The following is a 19381-nucleotide window of genomic DNA, read 5'->3' as shown; positions in this document are numbered from 1 at the left end:
CGCCCCCCCCCTTCCTCTGCGGCAGCCGGGTCCTGCTGCCTGGGGCGCCCCTGGCAGGGGGCACCCCGGGGGTCGGGCTCTGCCCCAGCCCCTGCCCCGATGCGGCGCCATCCCAGGGTGGCTGTGCCGCTGCGTCCACGCTGCCTCTCGTGGGGGTTCCCAGACTTGGGGAGTGATCTCCATCCCCAGGGGGGTGCCGGGGGTCCTGCGGCTCCACGGGGGCCATGGCAGCCTCTCCCCAGCCCCGGGAGCGGGCAGTTGTCCCCCGGGGGCTATTCCTGGCTCGGAGGCACCCTGGCACCGCGGCGACGCAGCGGGCGCACGCTGGTAGCAACGGGCAAGCGTGGAGGATGTAGCCCCGGCCGCCTGGGGCGCAGCTCGGCACAGATGGCAGCCAGGTCTTGCATGCAGAGCAGCACCTGCAGAGACAGGGACCTTGATGCCACAGCCATCCGGGGACACAAATGTCCCCGTGTGCCACCCAGGGGAGAGGGCTGCGCTGACCGTGTCCAGCTGGGCCTCCGTGTCCTCTGGGGCCACCTTCGCGGGGACGCTGAGCCGCGCGGTGGTGAGCTGGAAGAGGTTCAGCACTGCCAGCTTGATCCGCCCCAGTAGCAGGGTCTTCTGCGTGGCCGTGCTCTGGATGTGGGCCCACTGGGACTCCTGGGGGACAGAGAGCACTGGGCACCCCCCAGCCACTGCCCCGTGGCCCCTGCACCCCCCCGGTTGGGACAGGGGGACGCGGGAGGCCTGGCTGCGCCTGTCCCCCGTGCACGCCTGCTGCTGATGCTTTCTGGGCATTTGGGGACCCCCAGCTCAGCCCAGGGGCTGCCGCCCGGCTTCCCACCACCACCGCGTTGGCCCTCTCCCCTCTGCAGCACGCTCAGGGCCCGTAGTGCTGCGCCTCTCCCTGGGGGGGTCCTCGGGCACCCCACGTCCCCCCTTACCGCCTGGAGCGCGTCACAGCGGGTGGCCTCCAGCTGTGCACGGAGCTGGGCCAGCTCGTCGTTGGTGCGCAGGAGCTCGCTGCCGGCCGCCTCCTGGTACTGCCGGAGCCGTGCCCAGCCCTGGGCCAGCCGCTCCTGCCCGGCTTCTGCTTCTTGCGCCAGGGCTGCCCGCGCCCCCGCCAGCGCCCCGAAATGGGCCAGCATGGCCGGGACGTCCTGGAACTGGGAGCAGGAGGGGGCTGAGAGGCTGCGGGGGCTGCTGCTCTGGGGGTTGGCACCCGCAAGGGGCTTTGGGGACACGCAGGGTGGCACCGTGGGACGGGGACCCCCGCGCTCACCTGCCCCGTCCTGGCCAGCACGCCCCGCAGGTAGTCGCCAAAGCCGCGGAGGCTCCGCAGGCGCTGGGCCAGGCGCTCCCTGCGCTGCAGCAGCCCCGTGAGCTCCCGGTGCAGGCGAGCAGCCTCAGCACCACGCCCCGCCGCCCGCGCCCGCTCCTCGTCCGCCCGCCGCAGCGCCCGCTCCTGCCTCGCCGCCGAAACCTGCGGTGTGGGGACGCGGTCAGCACGGCCCCGATGGCCTGCCTGGCCCCGGCCCCCGCCCTGGCACCTTGAGGAAGGCGTCAAATTTGAGGACGACGTCCCGGAGCTGGTCTTTCCGCTGGCCCAGCTGCTGCTGGCGGCGCTCCAGGCTCTCCATCCTCTGCCGAAACTCCTGGGGACCGCCGGGTGCTGAGAGCGTCGCCCCATGCCAGGGTGCCCGGTGAGAGGACGGATGCCAGCCCGTGAAGGGCTGGGGACGTGCCCACCGGCTGCTTGTATCCTGTGGCACGCCACGGCCACGGCTGCAGCCCCATGGCGGGGCCCATGGAGGGGCTGGGAGTGCCCTTACCTCTCGTTGGCTCTGCAGCGCCCGCTCCACCTCCGCCACCTCCCGCCTCTTCAGCAGCAAGCGCGTGGAGGGCAGCAGCACGGTGGCGTCCCACGCTGGCACCGTCCTGCCGCGGGCGGCGTGGCTCATCGTGGCCGGGCGGGGAGAGCAGGGGCAGGGGCACCCGCCACCGCAGCACGGCCGGGACCCCCCAGGGACCCCTGCTGCCTGCCAGGGCTCAGCGTGGGGAGCCTGGCCCGCTCGCCCGTCACCCACCCTCGCTCCTGCCCATCCCTCCTGCTTCAGCCTCCCCCCAGCTCGGGAGGGAGGCGCAGCCCAGCCTCAGCTTCCCCGGCAGCAGGAGCTCTGGTGCTGGGGGGGGACGCCCATGTCAGAGCCACCCGGGAGCACCTCGGGCAGCACACGGGCACCCAAGCGTCCCGGCATCTCTGGATGGGGTGCAGGCGGAGACGGAGCCCGGATACCTAGCAGGGGGCCCTCTCCTCCCTGGGAGCCCCAGTGGGGGACCCAGCACCCACCCAGTGCCGCCCACCCTGGCACCCCGGGGACCCAGCGACGGGAACCCAAACCGACAGACCAGGGGGGACGCGCCGGCCCCGCTGCCGAGCCCTCGCTCGCCTCCAGCCAGCGGCACCCGTCCCGCGGGGAGGACGGGGGGACCTCACTCACCGCAGCCGGTCCCGCAAAGCCGCGCGCAAACGCTCCTCCGTGTCCGAGGCCGTCTCACCCGGCATCCCCTCGCCCAGGGGCCGGTGCGGAGGAGCCGGGACACGGGGCAGCCACGATGGCGGCAGCACAACACCGTTGCCAGGGGCAGCCGGAGGCTCCCACAGCTCCCTGGGATTTTCCCGGCATGGCGCCGAGCGTCGAGGCCCCTCGGGGACTGCTTGCATGTCGCTCCCGCCAGGGTTCTTCCCCCCGGGCTCCCGCCTGCCCTCAGTCCCCCCAGCCCTCGGCCCTGGCTCCAGCCGCTCCCTTCAGGCTCCACGTCCCTCCAGAGACCACCGCGCACAACCGGCTCCCAACCACCGCCCGGCCAAGGGCTCGGGGCCCCCCACCCCGTGCTCCCTCAGCTCTCCTCCGTCTCACCCTGTTCCTACCCACGCCCCAGGGACGGCTCGGACCCCGTGGCTCCCCTCCGCGTGCCCCCTCTCCATGCCACGCACCGCCAGGTCCCCTTTGCTCCCCGTGTGCGTGCCCGCGTCCCCCCCGCCACCCGCCAGACGCGCTCAGATCCCCTGTGTGCACTCACTGCTCCATCGCCCTCCACGTGCTCCCGTACCCCTTCACGTGGTTTATTCCTCCGCTCCCCTCCAACCTCCGTTCCACCCCATCCTGCTCGTCGGCCGTTCCCTCCCTCCATGCAAGCTCAGCTCCCTCCCTGTTCACCTCCGCTGCCCGCGGCGTGCCTTTTCCATCCTTCCATTTACCCCTGCAGCGTGCTCAGACTGGATCTGTCCCTCCATCCCCTCCTGCACGCCCTGGCCCCGCTGTTACCCACCCCACCGCTCCCCTCCACGGCTGCCCTGCTCCCCTCATCCCCTCCCTGTACAAATTCCCTCCGTGCTTTCCATCACAGCCAGGCATCCACGCTGCAAGGTACAGATGAACTCCCAACTTAGATACGGAGCAACATTTCAGATGGACTTGGGGAAAAAAAATATTTATAACAAAAAAAACCCAATTAAGCCTCCCGAGACTCAGCATCACCCATGTCCCGCCCGTGCACCCGTTGTTTCTACGTTATCCAGGGACCACTGCGGCCCCGCGGCACCTTTCTCCTTCAGGCTCCCCGCAACCCCAGCACCGCTCGTGGTGACCGAGCCAGAATCCCGTACTGGTATTTGAGTCCGTCACAGGCATGAAGATGAGCGGGCTACTGGGACCCGCTTCCCAAGCTCTGCCTGCGCTGGGAAGTGCAATCCTTGTTAAAAAGGACACCTGAGACAAAGAGGAACATGAAGAGGAGAGAAGAAATGGAGAAATATGGCTGGGGAAGGACGGAGTGAAAGCTGGGGTGGAGAAAGAAGCGGGGATGCTCTGACGGACCCAGCCCGCTGCAGGACACCGACGGCCTGCGCGCAGCCACGCGGCAACGAGGACGCGCTTGACGCTGGGCGTCCAGCCGGAGCTCTGCGTGCTTCTGCAAGAAGGGATGGGAACTACGTGCCTCGCGTCTCTTCTCCCGTTGGTTCCTGCGGAGAGGCTCCGCCGTCCTGCTCGCCATCGTCACCTACACAGGGCACAGAGCAGCAGCATCTCAGCAAGAGCCAACAAGCCAGACAGCTGGAATTCCTCCCTCCCCGGCAGCTGCTCCTGGAAGCCCCACAGCTTCACAGGAGAGCAGGCAGCTCCTGCCCCAAAACTCGGCCGGCAGGCAGGCACCAGGGCTCACCTTCCATAAGGCAGTTGAGGTAAGCAGCCTGGAGGCTGTTCCCGTTGACCAGCGCCATCGCCTCGTGCTTGGCGGAGCTGCTCATGGTCTCCTCTTCCCCCTTCCCCTCGTCGTCGTCGTCGTCTGAGTCCACCAGCACCAAGACATCACCCGAGTCCTGATTCCTGTGAAGAGCAGAGCAAGCGGAGGTGGGCTGAAAGGCCTGTGCCTCCCCTGGTGCCGACAGCCCTCTACACCACAACGACCGATTCGGATGGACTCCTCCAACCCTGCACTAAGCGTGTTCAAAGAACAGCTGGTTTCAGACCCTGCTGGCAGCAACACCACCAGCGGCAGCCTGCACCGCTTCCCATTCGTCTTCCACAGTCCTCCAACCACTTCACAAATATTCACGTACTAAACTGCGCGAGCCCCTCCCAGCTGGAGTCATTCTCCCCTCCCGTACAGACGGGGAAACAAAGGCACTCAGAAAAGTCTTCCCATGCCGCAGCACCACAGCTGTGGGAACAGAACCGGCAGGGGCAAGCGAAGGGAGCGGGGCCAGGAGGGGTGCAAGCAGGAGGCAGAGAAGAAATCCAGTGCACCTGCACGCCAAGAAGGCGGTTGTTGACATGCAGCTACCAGACATCCCTCCTGAGAGGGGAAGGACACGGGCAAACACCCACACAGAGCGGCAGAAGATCGCCATTTCACGTTCTGGTTTCATTTGCACCAAGGAGCAGCTCTCCTGCACGGCCGCCTTCCACACTGATGGGCGCCTTGCCAGCACCGTCCCGGCGCATCCCAAAACGATGTCACTCCTGCTCTGACGCCAAGTGCTCTCCTCTCCCCTCATCCTCCTGCTCCCACACCCACGCCGTGTCTCACCCATCCCCGCCGTCCCCTTCCCGCGGGAGGCAGAGCTCCCACATCGGAAGAGCTTTGCTCTGGGGACAGCTCCTGCCTCCGAGGTCAATTCCCTCCCTACAGGGAAACCACCTCTGCCAGGAGGCGGACTAGCGAGGCCACACAGGACTGGGCTGAGGAAAATCAACACTCACCTGAATGCAGCACCTGAACGGGAGAGAAGGGAAAGGACAGCGTTAGAAATCAGCCCCGGAGCACTCGGATGGTCTCTGGCAGCCACACGCGGAGGCGCGGACGTGAAGGTGACCTGCCCACGGGCGCAACGAGAGCATCAGAGAGATCACAAGGAACGGGGGAAGGCCCATCGCGGCACAGCGCCCCGGAGAAGGCAAGGGGAAGGTGCCCGAAGCACTCAGCTGGGGAAGGGCCTTGTGTTTCCAACCCATCCGTCTCCAGAGCTGACAGAGTTTTGACCAGGAGCAGGATGAGGCCCAGGGGCTGGGGTGATCGTCACGGCACACCCGAAGGGACAAGCAGGTTAGGGATAAAACCAGGCCACCCCAGGAAGGAGTAACCCCCTCCGCGGCTTGTGCAGAGGAGAGCCCCTACCTCTCAGGCACAGGAGGGGATTGTAGTACAAGACAACCCCGGTGACGGTGAGAATAGCCAGCAGGGACAGCACCACCACTGCGCCCACGACTCCAACGATGTTCACCGGCTCTGTGGAGAGGAGACAGAGGAGGCCAGCTTGTCACCGGGACACGGATGGATGAGGAAATGTCAGTGCAAGCAACAGAGCAGCGCCCAGTGCTGTCTCAGCTCCCCATTTCCCATCATTGCAACAGTCCCACCGGCACAAGGGGTGAGAGTTTCAGGCACTCACACCTCATTGCTATGGAAAACACCACAGCAAGGCCCCTATTTTTGTGCCCACACGCATTTAGCGAAAGCAAATCAACCCCTGCCCACTGCATCTTGAGCAGCTTGAGCCTTGGCGGTGCTGCTCTGTGCCCACAACCTACAGAGAGACCAAGGATGCTCCTCTCTCAGGCCTATTATGCCAAGGCGAGGGGAATCAGGCCTTTTCACCCCGGCATGAAGGGAGCCAGTCCTGCATTTACGCTTGCCACAAGGGTGTGGAACATGTCAACAGGCAAAGAGGGCTCTTAGTGGCAAATGGAGCCCCTCGGGGGCTCGCCAACGGCCCCCGTGAGCCGTGCCCCTGCCTCCTCCTCAATCCCTGCCACAGCAACCCCAGGCAGCCCCACTCACGCTTCACCGTCAGGCAGACGAACAACTCCCTCAGCCCCACGGGGTTCTGCGCCTTGCAGACGTAACAGCCCCCATCGGTGCCCTGGGAGCAGTTGCGGATGGTGAGCCGGGACACGTTGCCCTCCTGGGTGACGAGGTACCTCCCTCCGGGCTGGATCTCCACCTCTGGCTGGGCGATGCCCCGCAGCCAGGTGAGCCTCGCTGCTGGGGTGCTCTCGGTCACGCGGCACATCAGGGTCACGTTGTCACCCACAAAGCAGGTCTTTGGGGGCTCTGATTCCAGTGAAGGGATTTCTGAACAGCCCAAGGGGGGGGGGGGGGGGGAAGAAAGTGAAAAGCGTCAAGGAGGGAATGGAGACATTTAACATAACAAGCAATCAGCCATCTGACTGATTAATAATCATTAACAGAAGGAAGTCAGACAGGAGTCTGGGACTAGAGCAGTGTGGTTTGGCATTCAGCTCACTGAGGAGACTTCAGCAGCCTTCCACGGAGTGATCCGAGCGACTTCCACGTTGCTCAGCCCTTTTTTTGACACCTGTCTTTGTATCCCCAGGGAAGAACGGTCGGAGGGTAGCCAGTAGGAAGATGGCAGAGAGGAGAAAGGCAGCCCAGGAATTTTCCTTGGGATCAGCAGAGCTCTTCTGTAGTCCTGACGACCCTTAGAGGATAAATGCAGCTCAGGTTTTCAAAAGCCACTTTAGTCAGACCCCTTAGATGCTTGAAGCGGGGCTGGGGGCACAAACAACCCTTCTGCTACAAGCCCAGACCTGCCAAACTTAACCTCAAGATGAACAAGGCACTAAAACCACCTCTCACTTTCACACAGGCACGAGCGCTTGCACAGGTGAAAAGCTTGGTGCAGGGAGATTTGTCAGGACCTGAAGATGTACCCAAAACACAACTCACCTGCAACTATGCCATGATGGATCTCAGCTGCAGGACTTCTGCACCTTGTGCAGTCACCTCTGCACAAGCCAAGCCCTGCCATGCTGCCTCGTTAGCATCTCCCCCTGCGGCAAGCGCCCGCAAGCCGGGCTTGCCTGACCACTGCCTTAGAGCTCTGGAGGGCAGAGAATGAGCGGGGTACCTGTCTGCCTCATCATTAGCAGGCTCATTAATAGTTAATAAGGTAGGCAAGTCAACTCACTTATCTCCACAGTGCACGCAGGCTCCTCCTGCTTGACGACATGGCTCCCAACACACGTGAACGCTTTGCGGTGGGAGAGGTGGGAGCTGTTCAGCGTTTCCACGTGGGTGTCCGAGGAGCTCGTGGAGCTGATGACCCAGCTTGAGTTCTCCAGATCGTGCCCCTCTTCTCTCCAGTGCAGGGTGGGGTGGGGGTACCCCCCAGGCCAGCTGCAAAACAGCTGCAGCGTCAGCCCCGACGAAGAAGTCTCAGCCCAGCACTTTGGGGTCGAGTGCGGTGGATCTATTAGCAAGAACAGCACACGGTTAGAAACATTTCCATGTCACAGCTCTCGGTATCTCAGGGCTGGAACCCCTGCAAGTGCTTGTTGTTGCCATCGCTCCCCTTGAAGGCCTTCCTGGTTTCCCTGCCTGTTTTCCCGCAGCCCCAGAGAAGCACAACTCTGAATGACAGCCAAGAGGGACCAAGCAGGAGGCTGTCCTGCAAAAGCCATCACAGCAACCACAGCCAAGCCTTGAGGGACTAACGCACGCGGAGGAAACAGCTTTATGCAATGGAGATAAGCATCTAAAAACGCAGCGGGAGAACAAAATCTCCACGCTGCCCTTGGTCCTCATGCCACAGCTACAAGGGGGTGAAATCGATTTGCACTACTTGAGAACAAGGCTCTGCCTCTCCCTGTCACTGGTACAAGCACTCGGACTTCCCAAGGGAACACGGAAAGCATCAGGGCTCTCGACCAGGGACAAGTAACCAGCTTCTCAGAGCCACTGGCTCAAAGCCGGAGCGCTTCCCCAGCAAGCCCAGCACGTTTTCGAAGGAGAAGCCTCTTCCTATCAGACAAGATGCTTTGCCCACAGGGAATCCTGGTGACGCCAGCTTGCAGGGTCAGGGCCATGGATATGTGCCACTGAAGCCAAACCAGGCGTGCTCCGCTCCTTCCCGGCACCGCTGCCACTGCTGTGTGGGGCCAAACGGTGTTACGCAGCCGTGCACCACGCTCTGTGTCCACACCACGCTGAAGCAGTGGGGACAAACTCCAGCAAAGAACAGAGGTAGGGTAAGTCACGGCTGGCCTCCTGCCAGGGCCACTTCGTAACCACCACGACTATGTTTGTTATTTAAATACAGAAACAACTATAGGATGGCAGGAGCAGGTCAGAAGCCAACAGAAACCCAGGAGCAATCCCTTCGGGCATGTGAGCGAGGCTCACATTTCGTGCAGTGGAGTCCCTGCCTCTCTCCCATCAGCTGGTTTCACACACGCACCCCCATGCACAGATGCACACACGTGTTCATTTAACAGCCATAGGGATTCTGGACTCTGATCCAGGCAGAATTAACACACTGTGCCCCTGTGGCTGGCTTGCCTAACCCAACACTGAACAAGACCCCATCGAGAGATCGGATACTGCCAAAGCAAGCCCCACACAAGAGGCGTCAGAGGGATGCCTGATGTTTATTTTGCAGAGCATTTATTCAAATGATTTTCAAATGACATGAGTTTAAAAAAAAAAAAACATCATGGCAAAACCCCACGTGAGCTACAAGAACATACCTTCTTGGGGCTTGGCTTTCCAGGAACTATATACACACACATCTCGTATGATCTTTGAAACCATCCAGCTCTGGCAAGAAAGTTCTCTACAACACCTCCTCTGTCCCAGCTCTGGGGAGGTCTCGTAACTGATTCCGAATCCTGGCTGTGGTTAATAAAAGCAACCTGTCAGCCTGAATCACCAGAAACTGCCCCGCGTCGAGAGGCGGACGCAGCCTTTCCAGACGCCCAGCCAGAGAGCTGTACTCTTCGTGCTGGTTCCAGGAACCTGCCCCCTGAAGCCATCAGCTTTATAACCTGAACGCCCAGGGCTTCCCAGTACAACTCTGCTCTTCTGTCTAAATGCTAACGGGAGATCTGTTCCCAAAATGTTAAAAACCCAAAAACCTTTCTGCAACCAAAAGAAAAAAACCTCACGAAACACCAGCAAAAAGGACCTCATGCCCCCAGAAAAGCCAACAGCGGCTTATATCAAATTGCACACAAACATACCAAGGAATCCCTTGGAGGCGTGCAATTGCACGTTTCCTTCACACCATGCGCTTCCCATCCAAAACAAACACAGAACAGCAGCTCAAGGCAGGGCTGCACCTGTGCCGTGCTGCTAGAACATTTCCTCTACTGCTTGTGGTTTTTAAAATGCAGTTTTAAGCAGAAAGAGAACTTTTTGGTACAACCCATGAGATGGGTTGAAGACTATCAGCTGGTAACTCCCCCATGATGGCTACAGATCCTGGGTGGCTCTTTTACAGCGCTGTCAAGTCTGTGCCTGAGAGGTTCACTCCAGCCCAGGCTAAGTCGCTCCAGTAACTCCAGTTAGTTCTTAGTTAACAACAGCTGTTCCAGTGATCGTGAAAAATCAGGGCCCATGCTTCTAGTCTGAGGTTGAGAAGCTTCAGCTTCTGACCTTTGCTGATGCTGCTTCTGCTCCAGCAGAAATACCTCTCTCACCTATTTAAGGGCACACCACTCTCCCATATCACCTTTGTAACCTTTGGAAATTAATTGACACGTTAATTCCACGCCAATAAATGAAGTTCAGAGTGCAGTACCAACGCTTGGCATGCCCTAGATATCTCTTCCTCATGAGTGTTTTGCACTAATGCTCCAGATTTAGGGCTCCCCCCTCCTAAGCCCCACGCCTATGTATATATTCTCTGAACGCCTACATATATATTCTCTGAAGCAGCCTGGGGTTCAGTTCCTTCACCCCAGCCCTCCATGACCCTCCAAACCCCATCTACAGGTTCCTTGCCCCAGGAAGGGAATTTTTACTTGTGTGAACTTAGAGAGGTTTAATCTGTACAAAACAGGTACAACTTTTACAACACACACCCTTCACCAAACACCGAGAAGGAAGGAACACCCTGAACGCAAACAGAAAACAGGTCTCACGCACGGCAGGTGCTGACGGAAAGACCAGCAAGAAAGCAAGGGGCCAACAGAGCACAGAACGTCACCAAAAAAGGCAAACTGGCAGCAGTCTTTCCTTCTTCTCAACTCTATCATATGGGCTTGGCTGGCGTAAGGGACAGCAGGTCACAGCCCAGGTCTGAGGGGCCAGAGCCCACGTCGCATCTGATCAGAGTTGGTGAGGGGGCCAAGAGTGGTACCAGCCACAGAACCTGTGCTCCCTGCTAAGCCGGAGGGGTTGTTCCCACAGAAAAGATGGGACATCTGGGCAAGACGACGATTCCCCAGCAGAAGCAGGAAGGACCCGCGCCAGCAGCATGCAAAGTCATCGCCTTGAGCGCGCTCCAGCCTGATCTTCCACCCGTGCTGTGAAGATTTCTAAGAGAACGAACAAATGAAATCGGGATGGAAATGGGAGCGAGCACCAAAACACAGAACAGGAAAAAAAGGCTGAAAGAATGGCCTGTGCTGATAACAACAGGCACGCTCCCACGACAGCGCTCCCAGCAGTAAATTTGAGGATCGTGGTGTTTCCATCAGAATCAGAAGGCTGCACTAAGACACAGCACAGACAAGTCGTCAGCTGAGGACCCTCCATCCTCACACCAAAAGGACGGCAACAAGGAATGGCACAGCACGTCTATTTCAAACGTATTTCAGTCAAGGGAAAAAAGACAGTGAGCAGCAGCCCGCGCCCCAAGACTTATCAAGGCTCAAGTCAGCCAGATTCTGAGGCAATGGGCCGCTCTGGAACAGCTACAGGATATGAAAAACCTGTTCAAAAAGTAGTTGATCATCACCAATGAAGAAGGAAGTGACATAACGAGGACTTAACAGTTGGCATCCCATCCTCTGCATCACACACAGCTGATCCTTGCCAGACCATTTGGACACGCATCACTCTGCTTGTGAGCGAAGGTGTAATCGAGTAGCATCAGCCTGCTCACAGATTTTGCACAATAAGGCCGCCTTGCCCTTTTTTACACTATTTTTTCCACCAGGGCCAGATGAACCTGGGGACCTGCGAGACTCAGGGGAGGAAACGCACAGAGGCGGGACAGACTTACTGGCTACCACGAGCTGCACCCTGTGCTCGTGGTCCGTCTTGTTCAGCACTTCCTTGCAAGTGTAGTTGCCTTCGTCCTGCACACGCAGCTCCGTGATGCGCAGAGAGCTGTTGTCAACCAGGGAGAAACGGACGTCCGGGGGGAAAGTGACCCTTGAGGAGAAGAGTGGGGGGAAAGAGTGCGGATCCCCTTGAAACCAGACCACCTCGGTTGCTTCTTTGGAGACATTTCGGCATAAAAGGAGGATGCTTCCTCCAACCTTCCCAAAGACTACTTCCTCTGTTCCTGCAAAAGAGAAGGGACAGCGTTAGGGATCTAGGGAACAGGCAAAGCCCCCTTCCGTCAGCAAAGACCTGGACTTTGGATATAAATCAACTCTCTGGGGTGCTTGTTAGGGGGGCTCTTGTCAAAGGACCTCCGAGACGCATTTAGCAGCTAACAACGCTTAGTGCAGACACGCGATCAGGAAGAGGGACACAGCTTAAAAGGCTCAATGGGAAAGCAAGGACAGGATAGTTCTGCCTAAGAGAGGAGGGCAACAAACAAGCGGCCTGAAGGAGCCCAAGAGAGCGGTGTTAGAGCACTAACGACACGGGCTTGCAGCAACGTCCCAACGTTTTGCTGGCCACTTGCCCATCCTTGTGCCACTCAGGGGAGAGCACGGTACCGAAAAAGGAGGCAAAACCCATTCCAGTATCGGTAGCCGTTGAGAAAGACGACACAAGTGTCGATATCCCCTTTTCCTGTTTTTCCCTTCCCTTGCCAAATGGCACCTACAGCCAACTCCAGGGTCTGCAGGAGTCCCCCCTTCCACCAGCCCCCTCAGCGTCCGCCCTGCTTGTTTTCAACGGGGAATCTCGTTGCTTTCAGCACAAAAAAAAATTACTTTTTTTCTTTAAAAAAATCAGTACTAGGGCTTGCTGGGGAGCTCCCCACAGAGCATGGTATTGCTCTAACAGCCACCCACGCACGGACACCGCTCCCCTTCCCTCAGCCCCCGCTACCTGAGGCGTCCCGGCCCGGCACCAGCCTCCAGAGGCAAAGGGCGAAGAAGAAGCGGGCTGGCGGCGTCCTGCCGGGGAACCGCATCGCCGTGTGCCGCCGCCAGAACCTCCCTCCTCGGGGAGGCGGTGCTGCCTGGCCTCCTCCCCGGCGAGCGGGCAGGGGAGGCGGGCGGGCCCGTCCGGGCCCGCCCCCCCCCCCTGCCCGCTCGCCGGGGCTTGTGGAGAGGTCGCATATCAGCCCCCCCCGCCTCAGATCCGCCATCTTTCCCGCCCGCCATCTTGGGCGCCCCCCCCCCCCCCCCCGCGCCATTTTGGGCAGCCCCCTCAGAGCGGCCCGAAGCCGGTTTCTCTGCCCGGTCGCAGTCCAAGGATGGGGAAGGTTTAATACAAGGAGGATAATGTTTCCTGAGGGGAAAACTAAGTAAAGGTTGTAAGCGAAACCCCTCCGCCCAGGGGATCTTCCATAATCCAACCGCTTAGAGACACCCCAAAAGCAGTGGGAGCGGGAAGAGTGATAAATGACCACGAGCCGTGCCACAAACGGTATGATTCTTGGGTATAGGCAAAAAAAAAAAAAAAAAAGAAAATAGCGGGCAGCAGCTTAAACTAAAGCTGGAAAGAAGCAGAGCACAGACCGAAGAGGAGCTGGGAGGAGGCAGCAGGTGGAAAGGGTAAAGGCCGAGCTTCTCCACAGCTGGAAGGGTCCCAGGGCAAGGGGCAGCAAGGAAAGGGAAAGCTACGAATGTTTTCAGTTTCTTTAAAGCTGTCCCTGGCATTCCCCTGGGTGAACCTTATAAAGCACAGCCTGTTAGATTTCAGCAGCGGATGCGTTAGAAGAACTTGTCCCAGTGACAGGTTTTTTTGCTGGCTGATGGCAAGTGACCCAATGGTCCCGCATTGTCCACCACTGCAGACAGCAGCTTCCAAGCTGGTTTGCTATATGCAGTAATACATAATTACTCTCTGCGTAACCCCACAACAAGGGCTGTAAAGCGTGTAGGTTCCTCCAGGACACCTTACCGCTTGGGGAAGGCACACCACCGCCACCTCCCCCACAGCCATCGCACACTGGCCTAACGCACGCATGGAGCAGAGCACTGAGATGGCACGCTGGCTCTACGGGGCTGCTCCCTGGCACGTAAATTATAACCTAATTAATGGCAGGGCCGAGGCTGTTAAGCGAGGGCAGCGGTGCTGCTTTAGGTAATGGCTCTACCCGTGCTCGGCCTCTCCCGGCGCCGCGGTCCGCCGGCTGGGGGCGCCCTAACAGCCGGAGCGGGGGGGGTCAGCCTAGCGGCGCGTCGCCGCCAATGGGAGCGGAGCGTGGCGGCGCCTCCGCCAATGGGAGCGGGGGGGCGGGCCGAGCGGGGCGGGGCGGGCGCAGTGCGCGGAGCGGAGCGCAGCAGCCGCAGCCATGCCGGTGGACCTGGGGCTGTGGAGCGGGCCGCTGAGCCTCACCGAGGTGGAGCAGAAGCCGGCGCACCCGCTGCGGGTCAAGTATGGCTCCGTGGAGATAGACGAGCTGGGCAAGGTGCTCACGCCCACTCAGGTAAGCAGGGCCCGGCCCCGCGGTGCGTCGCACGGGGGCGCGGCAAAATGGCGGGTGGGGGTCGGGCCTCCTGCGCCTTCGTTATGGCAGCCCCCGTCGGAGCCTCCCCGGGTGCGGGGGGAAGAGAGAGGTGGCTGCTTTGCTGCCGGCTCTTGCGCGGGGGTGGCGCGGTCAGGCCTGGCTCCGTGCTGCAGGAGAAAGCCCGGAGGCCGGGTGCGAGCTGGCGCGAACGGCCTTGAACTCCTCGGGTGCTGCTGCCTGCGTGGTCACAGGTGGCCCCCAGCACGGCTGGCTGCTTGTGCTAACCCCGTCACCCCTCCAGGTCCAGCATCGCCCCACCAGCATCGAGTGGGATGGCTGCGATCCCCAGAAGCTCTACACCCTGGTTCTCACAGACCCGGATGCTCCCAGTAGGAAGGACCCGAAGTTCAGGTAATGGGGGCGTGCAGCTCCCTGTCTTGCTGGGGAAAATGGAGCATCCCTCTTGGTCTCAGTGGAGGCTTAGAAGGAGGTCGGGAGTGTGCTCTGCCGAAGGTGCAGCAGGGAGGCTGTGGCTTGGGATAGAAACACTGTCCTTGCATCTCTCCTTGAGACAAGGACAGCACGGGGAGCAGCAGCCGCTTTTGCCAGGATTCTTTGGAGGGCTGTCGTAGCTTGGAGAAGCACAGCATCTGCTGCTCGCTCTGATGGGGTACGTTTGTGAGCTGGAATTAGGAGCCGTGGAGTCTTAAACCTGGGACCAGCTCACCTTTTTCAAATCAGGCTTGGAAGCGTGCAGAGTACCCACTCCTAGGGGTCGGGCTCTGGGTTTCCTGGAGCTGCAAGGCAGGATGACAGAGCGGGTTTTGAGGGGCTCTGCACCCTGAAGGAAGCAGTACCTGCTCCAGGACTGGTGCTCTTTCCATTTGGCAAACCAGGAACGGCAGCTGTTAGATTCAGTTACCCTGCACTGATAGCCTTACAGAAACAAAGGTCTTAGCTGGGGCTGTGATGCGGATGATTATTTTTTGCCTTTTCCTTTCAGGGAATGGCACCACTTCCTGGTGACCAACATGAAAGGCAACAACGTGGGGAGCGGGACTGTGCTGTCGGATTACGTCGGCTCCGGACCTCCCAAAGGAACAGGTCGGTACCCGGCCGCGTGTGGATCAAACGCGGTGCGCGGGGGAGGCCTGCAGAAAGCTGGCTGTCAGCTTGGAGGGTGCTGCGCTGCAGGAACGGCCCACACAGGGCTGCCCGCACGCCTGCGCGTAGCCAGGCCAGCACAGGCACCTATCGCCACTGTCCCCTTGCTGGCTGCCGACAGGCGGGCGCTGTTCTGCCCGCAGTGGGTGGGCGGCGTTGCCTGGTGGGGGGAGCACTAGCTTAGGCAGGACACGAGCCATTCGGGCGTATCTGGCGCGTCTTCTCTAAGCGCCTTTAGCCCATCACACTTCACCTTCCGATCGTGGGTAACGCAGGCATCTGTTTCCCTGCGCTCCTGTCGCGTCAGAGCAAACCTTACACCCGGGAGCTGCGGGTGAGTGGCACCTGTAACGCCGTCCCCTCCCCGCAGGGCTGCACCGCTACGTCTGGCTGGTGTACGAGCAGCCGAAGCAGCTGACCTGCAATGAGCCCATCCTCTCTAATCGCTCTGGTGACAAACGAGGCAAGTTCAAGGTGGCTTCATTCCGCAGCAAGTACGAGCTGGGGGTGCCAGTGGCTGGCACTTGCTACCAGGCGGAGTGGGATGACTACGTGCCGAAGCTCTATGAGCAGCTGTCGGGGAAGTAGGGCGAGGGGACCCGCAGAAGCACTGTGCAGCACTGCCTGCGCCCCCGGAGCTCGGGCCGGGCAGAGCACGTCGCTGTAGTTTTGTTTGATTAGTGAGCTGAACCCCACCGCTCCCGCACTGAACCGCTGGAACTGTAACGCTGTCGCTGTCCCCGGCCTGAACCTGCCTCCGTGCCGGCATGGCCCAGCCCTGTGCTGCACTTCAGCACCCGTAGGTGCGGGCGATGGCTGGCTAGGCCAGCTTCTGCCGAGGCGGCCCCGGCAGGGCCACCCCCTCCAGCTGACCTGCTTAAGGGAAACCGCAGCCTTTGCGAGCCGGCGTCGCTTCAGCGTCTCTGCTGTACCGAGGCGGCATTAACGCAGTGGTGGTGCGGGTACAGAACCACTTTGGGGCTGGTGCCGGCTGCGTAGTCGCGCCTTTCCGGGAGAGGAGATGGCAGTCTAAGGGAAACTCCCCCTTTTTTTATTTTTACCCTCCACTATTTGGCCAGCGCCTCCGCTTCGCTGAAGTGAACCACTGAAGCAGCGGAGGGATCGCTGGTAGGAAGGCAGGGGAGCTGGTTGATAGCACTACTTTCTGTTCTCTGTTGCCACTCAAAGCTGAGAGACCACTTCATTTTGTTCAAGTTCTGTTGTGACCCGGTGTTCATGTGCCCTTTGCTCACAGTGCAATTAAAAACTTCCCAAGGTGGATGGCGTGGTTGTCTTCTTGGGGGAGGAGGGGAGCACCTTGGCCTCGTCGGGTTCCTTTCCTCCTCCTGACAGAGAGGCTGGACCCTTGTACACGTTTAAATCTCCTCGCCTCGAGGCGCAGCTTGCTGTCGCAGCGAAGGTTCGTGGCGAAGGGAACGCTGGCGGGCTGGCTTTAGAAATTGAGAGAGGACGCTTGGTTTTCCAGGGCGATTCCGAAGCCGCCATCGCTCAGCAGCCGCAGGTTCATTTATCCCCTAACCTTGCCCTTCCTCGCAGCCGAGGGGGCAGCCTGCGCTCACAGGTCTGTCCTGCGCCGTGGCCAGCTGTGGGCAAGCAGAGCCAGCTGTGAACGAGCCCAGCGCCTTTAGCCTGCGTTCGGCAGCTGGCAGAGGAGCTGGTCCCTGCCTTTCCCGCGGGCTCTCCCCACGGGCTGAGCCTCGGGCGCGGTGCTCCACGGCACCCGGTGGGAGCCCCCGCCACCGCAGCAGCGCCAAATTTCACCTGCTTTCAGCACCAGCTTTACTGACCTGAAGCCGCTTCCCAGCCAAGCTGCAGGGTCCCCAGTGGTTTTCCCCGATCCTCCCAGCAGCTTCCAGTGAGGCCTGGTGGTGTCTCCTAAGCGCTTAAAGCAGACAATGAACATTTGGTCCAATCTGGCATCTTTAAAAGGTTCAAAAAGATGAAGCCAAGGTAATTCTGCTTCACAGAAGGGGAAGCCTGCCCCCCTTTTTTCAGCAAAGCCCCCGAGGTTTCTCCAGCCCTGCCCGGCGGGGCCGGGCCACGAGCCGCTCTTCCCACAAAGAGACAGCGAGGCATTGTGATGAACACTTTTATTTACAAATATAATTAAAAGCTCTGACAGTTATTCATGCTCTTCCTTGGAACCTGAAAAATGTTTTTTTATCTTTTGTTGGGGTTTTTTTTTGGTTTTTTTTTGTTTTGGTTTTTTCTTTTTTTTTTTTTTTAAAGTGCATGCAAAAGAAGTAAAGCCTTTTTTTTTTCCTCTTTTTATTGTAAGAAAATACACAGTTTGAAAGTGTGAATAATGCAATATTTATGACCAAGATCATGGGGTTGGGGGTGGACTTGGGGGAGGAACAAAAAGAAAAAAAAGGAAAAAGAAAGGGCTGGGGATGATCTGACAGACAGTGTTGAGCTCCAAGTACTGAACCGGAGAGTGGGGGGGGTGGCTGGGAGCAGGAGGGAAGGGGGGAAAGAAGTAAAAAAATTTTTGATCAGAGAAACAGTTAAAATACAATATGAAAATAAGTAAAAGCTCTCCTTAAATTCCTTCTATACACAAAATACACGATTTGACAAAGCCCAATTTGTGCTACTGGGATCCTGTGGGCTCATTTAAGTGTATTCACATTCTCTGCGACAGCAGAAAATGAATATGATACAATCAAGAATATGCCGAGGAGCGAGGTCTCATCCCCGCCTCGCCTGGCATGGTTCTTCTAAAAATCACCAGATCTTCGCCCCGCCCCTCCCCACCCCCAAAAAAGTAATAATATGTCACCACTGATATGTACATCACGATTAAGGTTTTTTTTTTTTTTTCTGTAAAATGTATCAAATTTTTCCATCTTTAATAAAATTTTTTATTATTTAATTATTCCTGATGAATAAATACCAAAAAAATAAAAATAAAATAAAATTATGCAGCAGCTAGTTAAGGTAAGGCTGCGGATTTAGTCTCTCTCCCCCTGGGTTTGTATATATCATTTGATTATTATTATCATTTTTTTTTTTTGCTTGTACTTTCATTGATTGGTGGTAAAATGAGTGATTGCTCAAAAGCAACATACATCCACTTTTTTTTTTTTTTTTTTTCTCCATTAAAATCGTCTCCAAAGTTTTCACTGAAACATTTTTAATCATTGCACAGAGACATCAATACTGTGACATACTATGGAAAAGACCGCCAGGAGCTGTCCTGCACCGGGACTTGACACAGGGGGAAAGGGGGCCCCTGATGGAGTAAGAATATACAGGCACTAGTCCGACACGATGTCAGTAAGAGAGACAGAAAGAGAGAGAGCACGCCCGTTAACATGGGGAATGTTGGTTTTGCAAAGTTTTCTCGTTATTTTGTTTGCTTTTTGTCTTTTGTTTTTCAATGGCAAAAGAAATTGAATCTCATCTATAGTCCTCCTTGGGATATTCTAACGTCACCAAATTCCCAAAGCCCATTCGCAAGCTCTCCATGTCAAACGTTTCAATCTCTCGCTCCTGCCTTTCCAACAGAAACTTTATCCTCTCGCTGCGTTCCTTCTGGAGGGCGGCTAGCTCCTCTTCGATCTGAAAGAAGCAGAGTCAGCGGCCCCTTAGCAGAGCCCAAGCGCCCCGGGGACGGCAGCTCCCGGCCGGCCAGCACCGGGTGCCGACCCCGCGCCGAGATCGAGACATGTAACCGGGGCAGCCCGCCCGAAACGTACCTTTTGTTCGAGATGCGCCCTGCGCAGCGACACCCGTTGCTCCAGCTTCTGGAGTTCTCTTTCGTGCTGTGCTTCTGTCTGCATCTTAATTTTGCTCTGGTAAGCGTTGAGCAGCTCCATCTCCTGCTGGAGTTGCAGTCTCAGGGCTTGGCATTCTGCTTCTTGGGCCTCATCCAGCCGTAGCTGTAAGATCATCGGGGAAAAAAAAAAAAACCAACATTCAAACCTCCGCTAGGAACTTCTCTGCCCCGCCGCTAGCGACACACCGCTCTGCCTTCCCAGAGCCGGGGAGCCTCTGGTGTTGGTGGCAGGAGGAGAAAGCAGGAAGGGCTTCATAAAGAGCTGCTTCCCCGCTCCGGCGGAGGCGGGAGCCTCGGAGAAGATC

The 19381-nt window shown here is 58.6% G+C and overlaps 4 protein-coding genes across 13 annotated transcripts in view; 1 reads left to right on the top strand and 3 right to left on the bottom strand.

The window, feature by feature from the left end:
• Positions 1 to 112: 112 nt before the first annotated feature.
• On the bottom strand, positions 113 to 2618 carry CFAP73 (cilia and flagella associated protein 73). 3 transcript variants are annotated; one of them, XM_087768612.1, is made up of 7 exons: positions 2505 to 2618; positions 1836 to 1941; positions 1554 to 1658; positions 1286 to 1486; positions 948 to 1169; positions 505 to 663; positions 113 to 419 (listed from the first exon to the last, which is right to left on the bottom strand). In XM_087768612.1, exons 1-7 carry the CDS (start codon positions 2567 to 2569, stop codon positions 273 to 275), a joined length of 1005 nt encoding a protein of 334 aa, XP_087624738.1. In that variant the 5' UTR covers positions 2570 to 2618; the 3' UTR covers positions 113 to 272. The 3 variants fall into 3 exon arrangements, with proteins under 3 accessions (XP_087624738.1, XP_087624739.1, XP_087624737.1); XM_087768613.1 differs by having other exon boundaries at positions 1836 to 2042; positions 2505 to 2612; XM_087768611.1 differs by having other exon boundaries at positions 1554 to 1675; positions 1836 to 2038; positions 2505 to 2611.
• A 902-nt stretch (positions 2619 to 3520) lies between these two features.
• Positions 3521 to 12682, bottom strand: VSIG10 (V-set and immunoglobulin domain containing 10). Of its 2 annotated transcripts, XM_009463773.2 has the most exons (9): positions 12541 to 12682; positions 11537 to 11821; positions 7499 to 7780; positions 6349 to 6642; positions 5686 to 5796; positions 5271 to 5283; positions 4231 to 4394; positions 4006 to 4068; positions 3521 to 3776 (listed from the first exon to the last, which is right to left on the bottom strand). In XM_009463773.2, exons 1-9 carry the CDS (start codon positions 12623 to 12625, stop codon positions 3712 to 3714), a joined length of 1362 nt encoding a protein of 453 aa, XP_009462048.2. In that variant the 5' UTR covers positions 12626 to 12682; the 3' UTR covers positions 3521 to 3711. The 2 variants fall into 2 exon arrangements, with proteins under 2 accessions (XP_009462048.2, XP_087624667.1); XM_087768541.1 differs by lacking the exons at positions 3521 to 3776; positions 4006 to 4068; positions 4231 to 4394; positions 5271 to 5283 and adding an exon at positions 5298 to 5383.
• A 1224-nt stretch (positions 12683 to 13906) lies between these two features.
• Positions 13907 to 16553, top strand: PEBP1 (phosphatidylethanolamine binding protein 1). Its single transcript, XM_009463730.2, has 4 exons — positions 13907 to 14089; positions 14412 to 14521; positions 15114 to 15214; positions 15645 to 16553. Exons 1-4 carry the CDS (start codon positions 13955 to 13957, stop codon positions 15860 to 15862), a joined length of 564 nt encoding a protein of 187 aa, XP_009462005.1. The 5' UTR covers positions 13907 to 13954; the 3' UTR covers positions 15863 to 16553.
• An 817-nt stretch (positions 16554 to 17370) lies between these two features.
• TAOK3 (TAO kinase 3) overlaps positions 17371 to 19381 on the bottom strand; it is a 94046-nt gene continuing 92035 nt past the window's right edge. For all 7 annotated transcript variants that reach the window (XM_087768520.1, XM_087768516.1, XM_087768515.1 and 4 more), the window contains 2 exons: positions 18997 to 19179; positions 17371 to 18859 (listed from right to left, as the gene is read on the bottom strand). In XM_087768520.1, coding sequence (XP_087624646.1) covers positions 18698 to 18859; positions 18997 to 19179 — 345 coding nt within the window. In that variant the 3' untranslated portion in view covers positions 17371 to 18697. The remainder of the gene's footprint in view (positions 18860 to 18996; positions 19180 to 19381) is intronic.

This window comes from Nipponia nippon, unplaced genomic scaffold, assembly GCF_047370975.1.
Source record: "Nipponia nippon isolate SJK-2023a ecotype South Korea unplaced genomic scaffold, ASM4737097v1 scaffold_30, whole genome shotgun sequence".
In the NCBI taxonomy this organism is placed as follows: Eukaryota; Metazoa; Chordata; class Aves; order Pelecaniformes; family Threskiornithidae; genus Nipponia; species Nipponia nippon.
Note: the sequence above shows the minus strand (reverse complement) of the source record. Positions and strands in the feature narration are given on the sequence as shown.

Bases quoted from the DNA above. Each gene is read 5' to 3' on its own strand.
- CFAP73 (XM_087768611.1), bottom strand. From the start codon at position 2,569: ATGCCGGGTGAGACGGCCTCGGACACGGAGGAGCGTTTGCGCGCGGCT. The intron at 1,676-1,835 runs GTAAGGGCACTC...CGACGCTCTCAG, and splicing joins CGCTGCAGAGCCAACGAGAG to CACCCGGCGGTCCCCAGGAG. The intron at 420-504 runs GTCAGCGCAGCC...CTGTCTCTGCAG, and splicing joins CGGAGGCCCAGCTGGACACG to GTGCTGCTCTGCATGCAAGA.
- VSIG10 (XM_009463773.2), bottom strand. From the start codon at position 12,625: ATGCGGTTCCCCGGCAGGACGCCGCCAGCCCGCTTCTTCTTCGCCCTT. The intron at 7,781-11,536 runs GTAAGTCTGTCC...TCTTGCTAATAG, and splicing joins GGTGCAGCTCGTGGTAGCCA to ATCCACCGCACTCGACCCCA. The intron at 4,069-4,230 runs GTGAGCCCTGGT...TGCCCTGTGTAG, and splicing joins CCTCAACTGCCTTATGGAAG to GTGACGATGGCGAGCAGGAC.
- PEBP1 (XM_009463730.2), top strand. From the start codon at position 13,955: ATGCCGGTGGACCTGGGGCTGTGGAGCGGGCCGCTGAGCCTCACCGAG. The intron at 14,090-14,411 runs GTAAGCAGGGCC...TCACCCCTCCAG, and splicing joins AGGTGCTCACGCCCACTCAG to GTCCAGCATCGCCCCACCAG. The intron at 14,522-15,113 runs GTAATGGGGGCG...TTTTCCTTTCAG, and splicing joins AGGAAGGACCCGAAGTTCAG to GGAATGGCACCACTTCCTGG.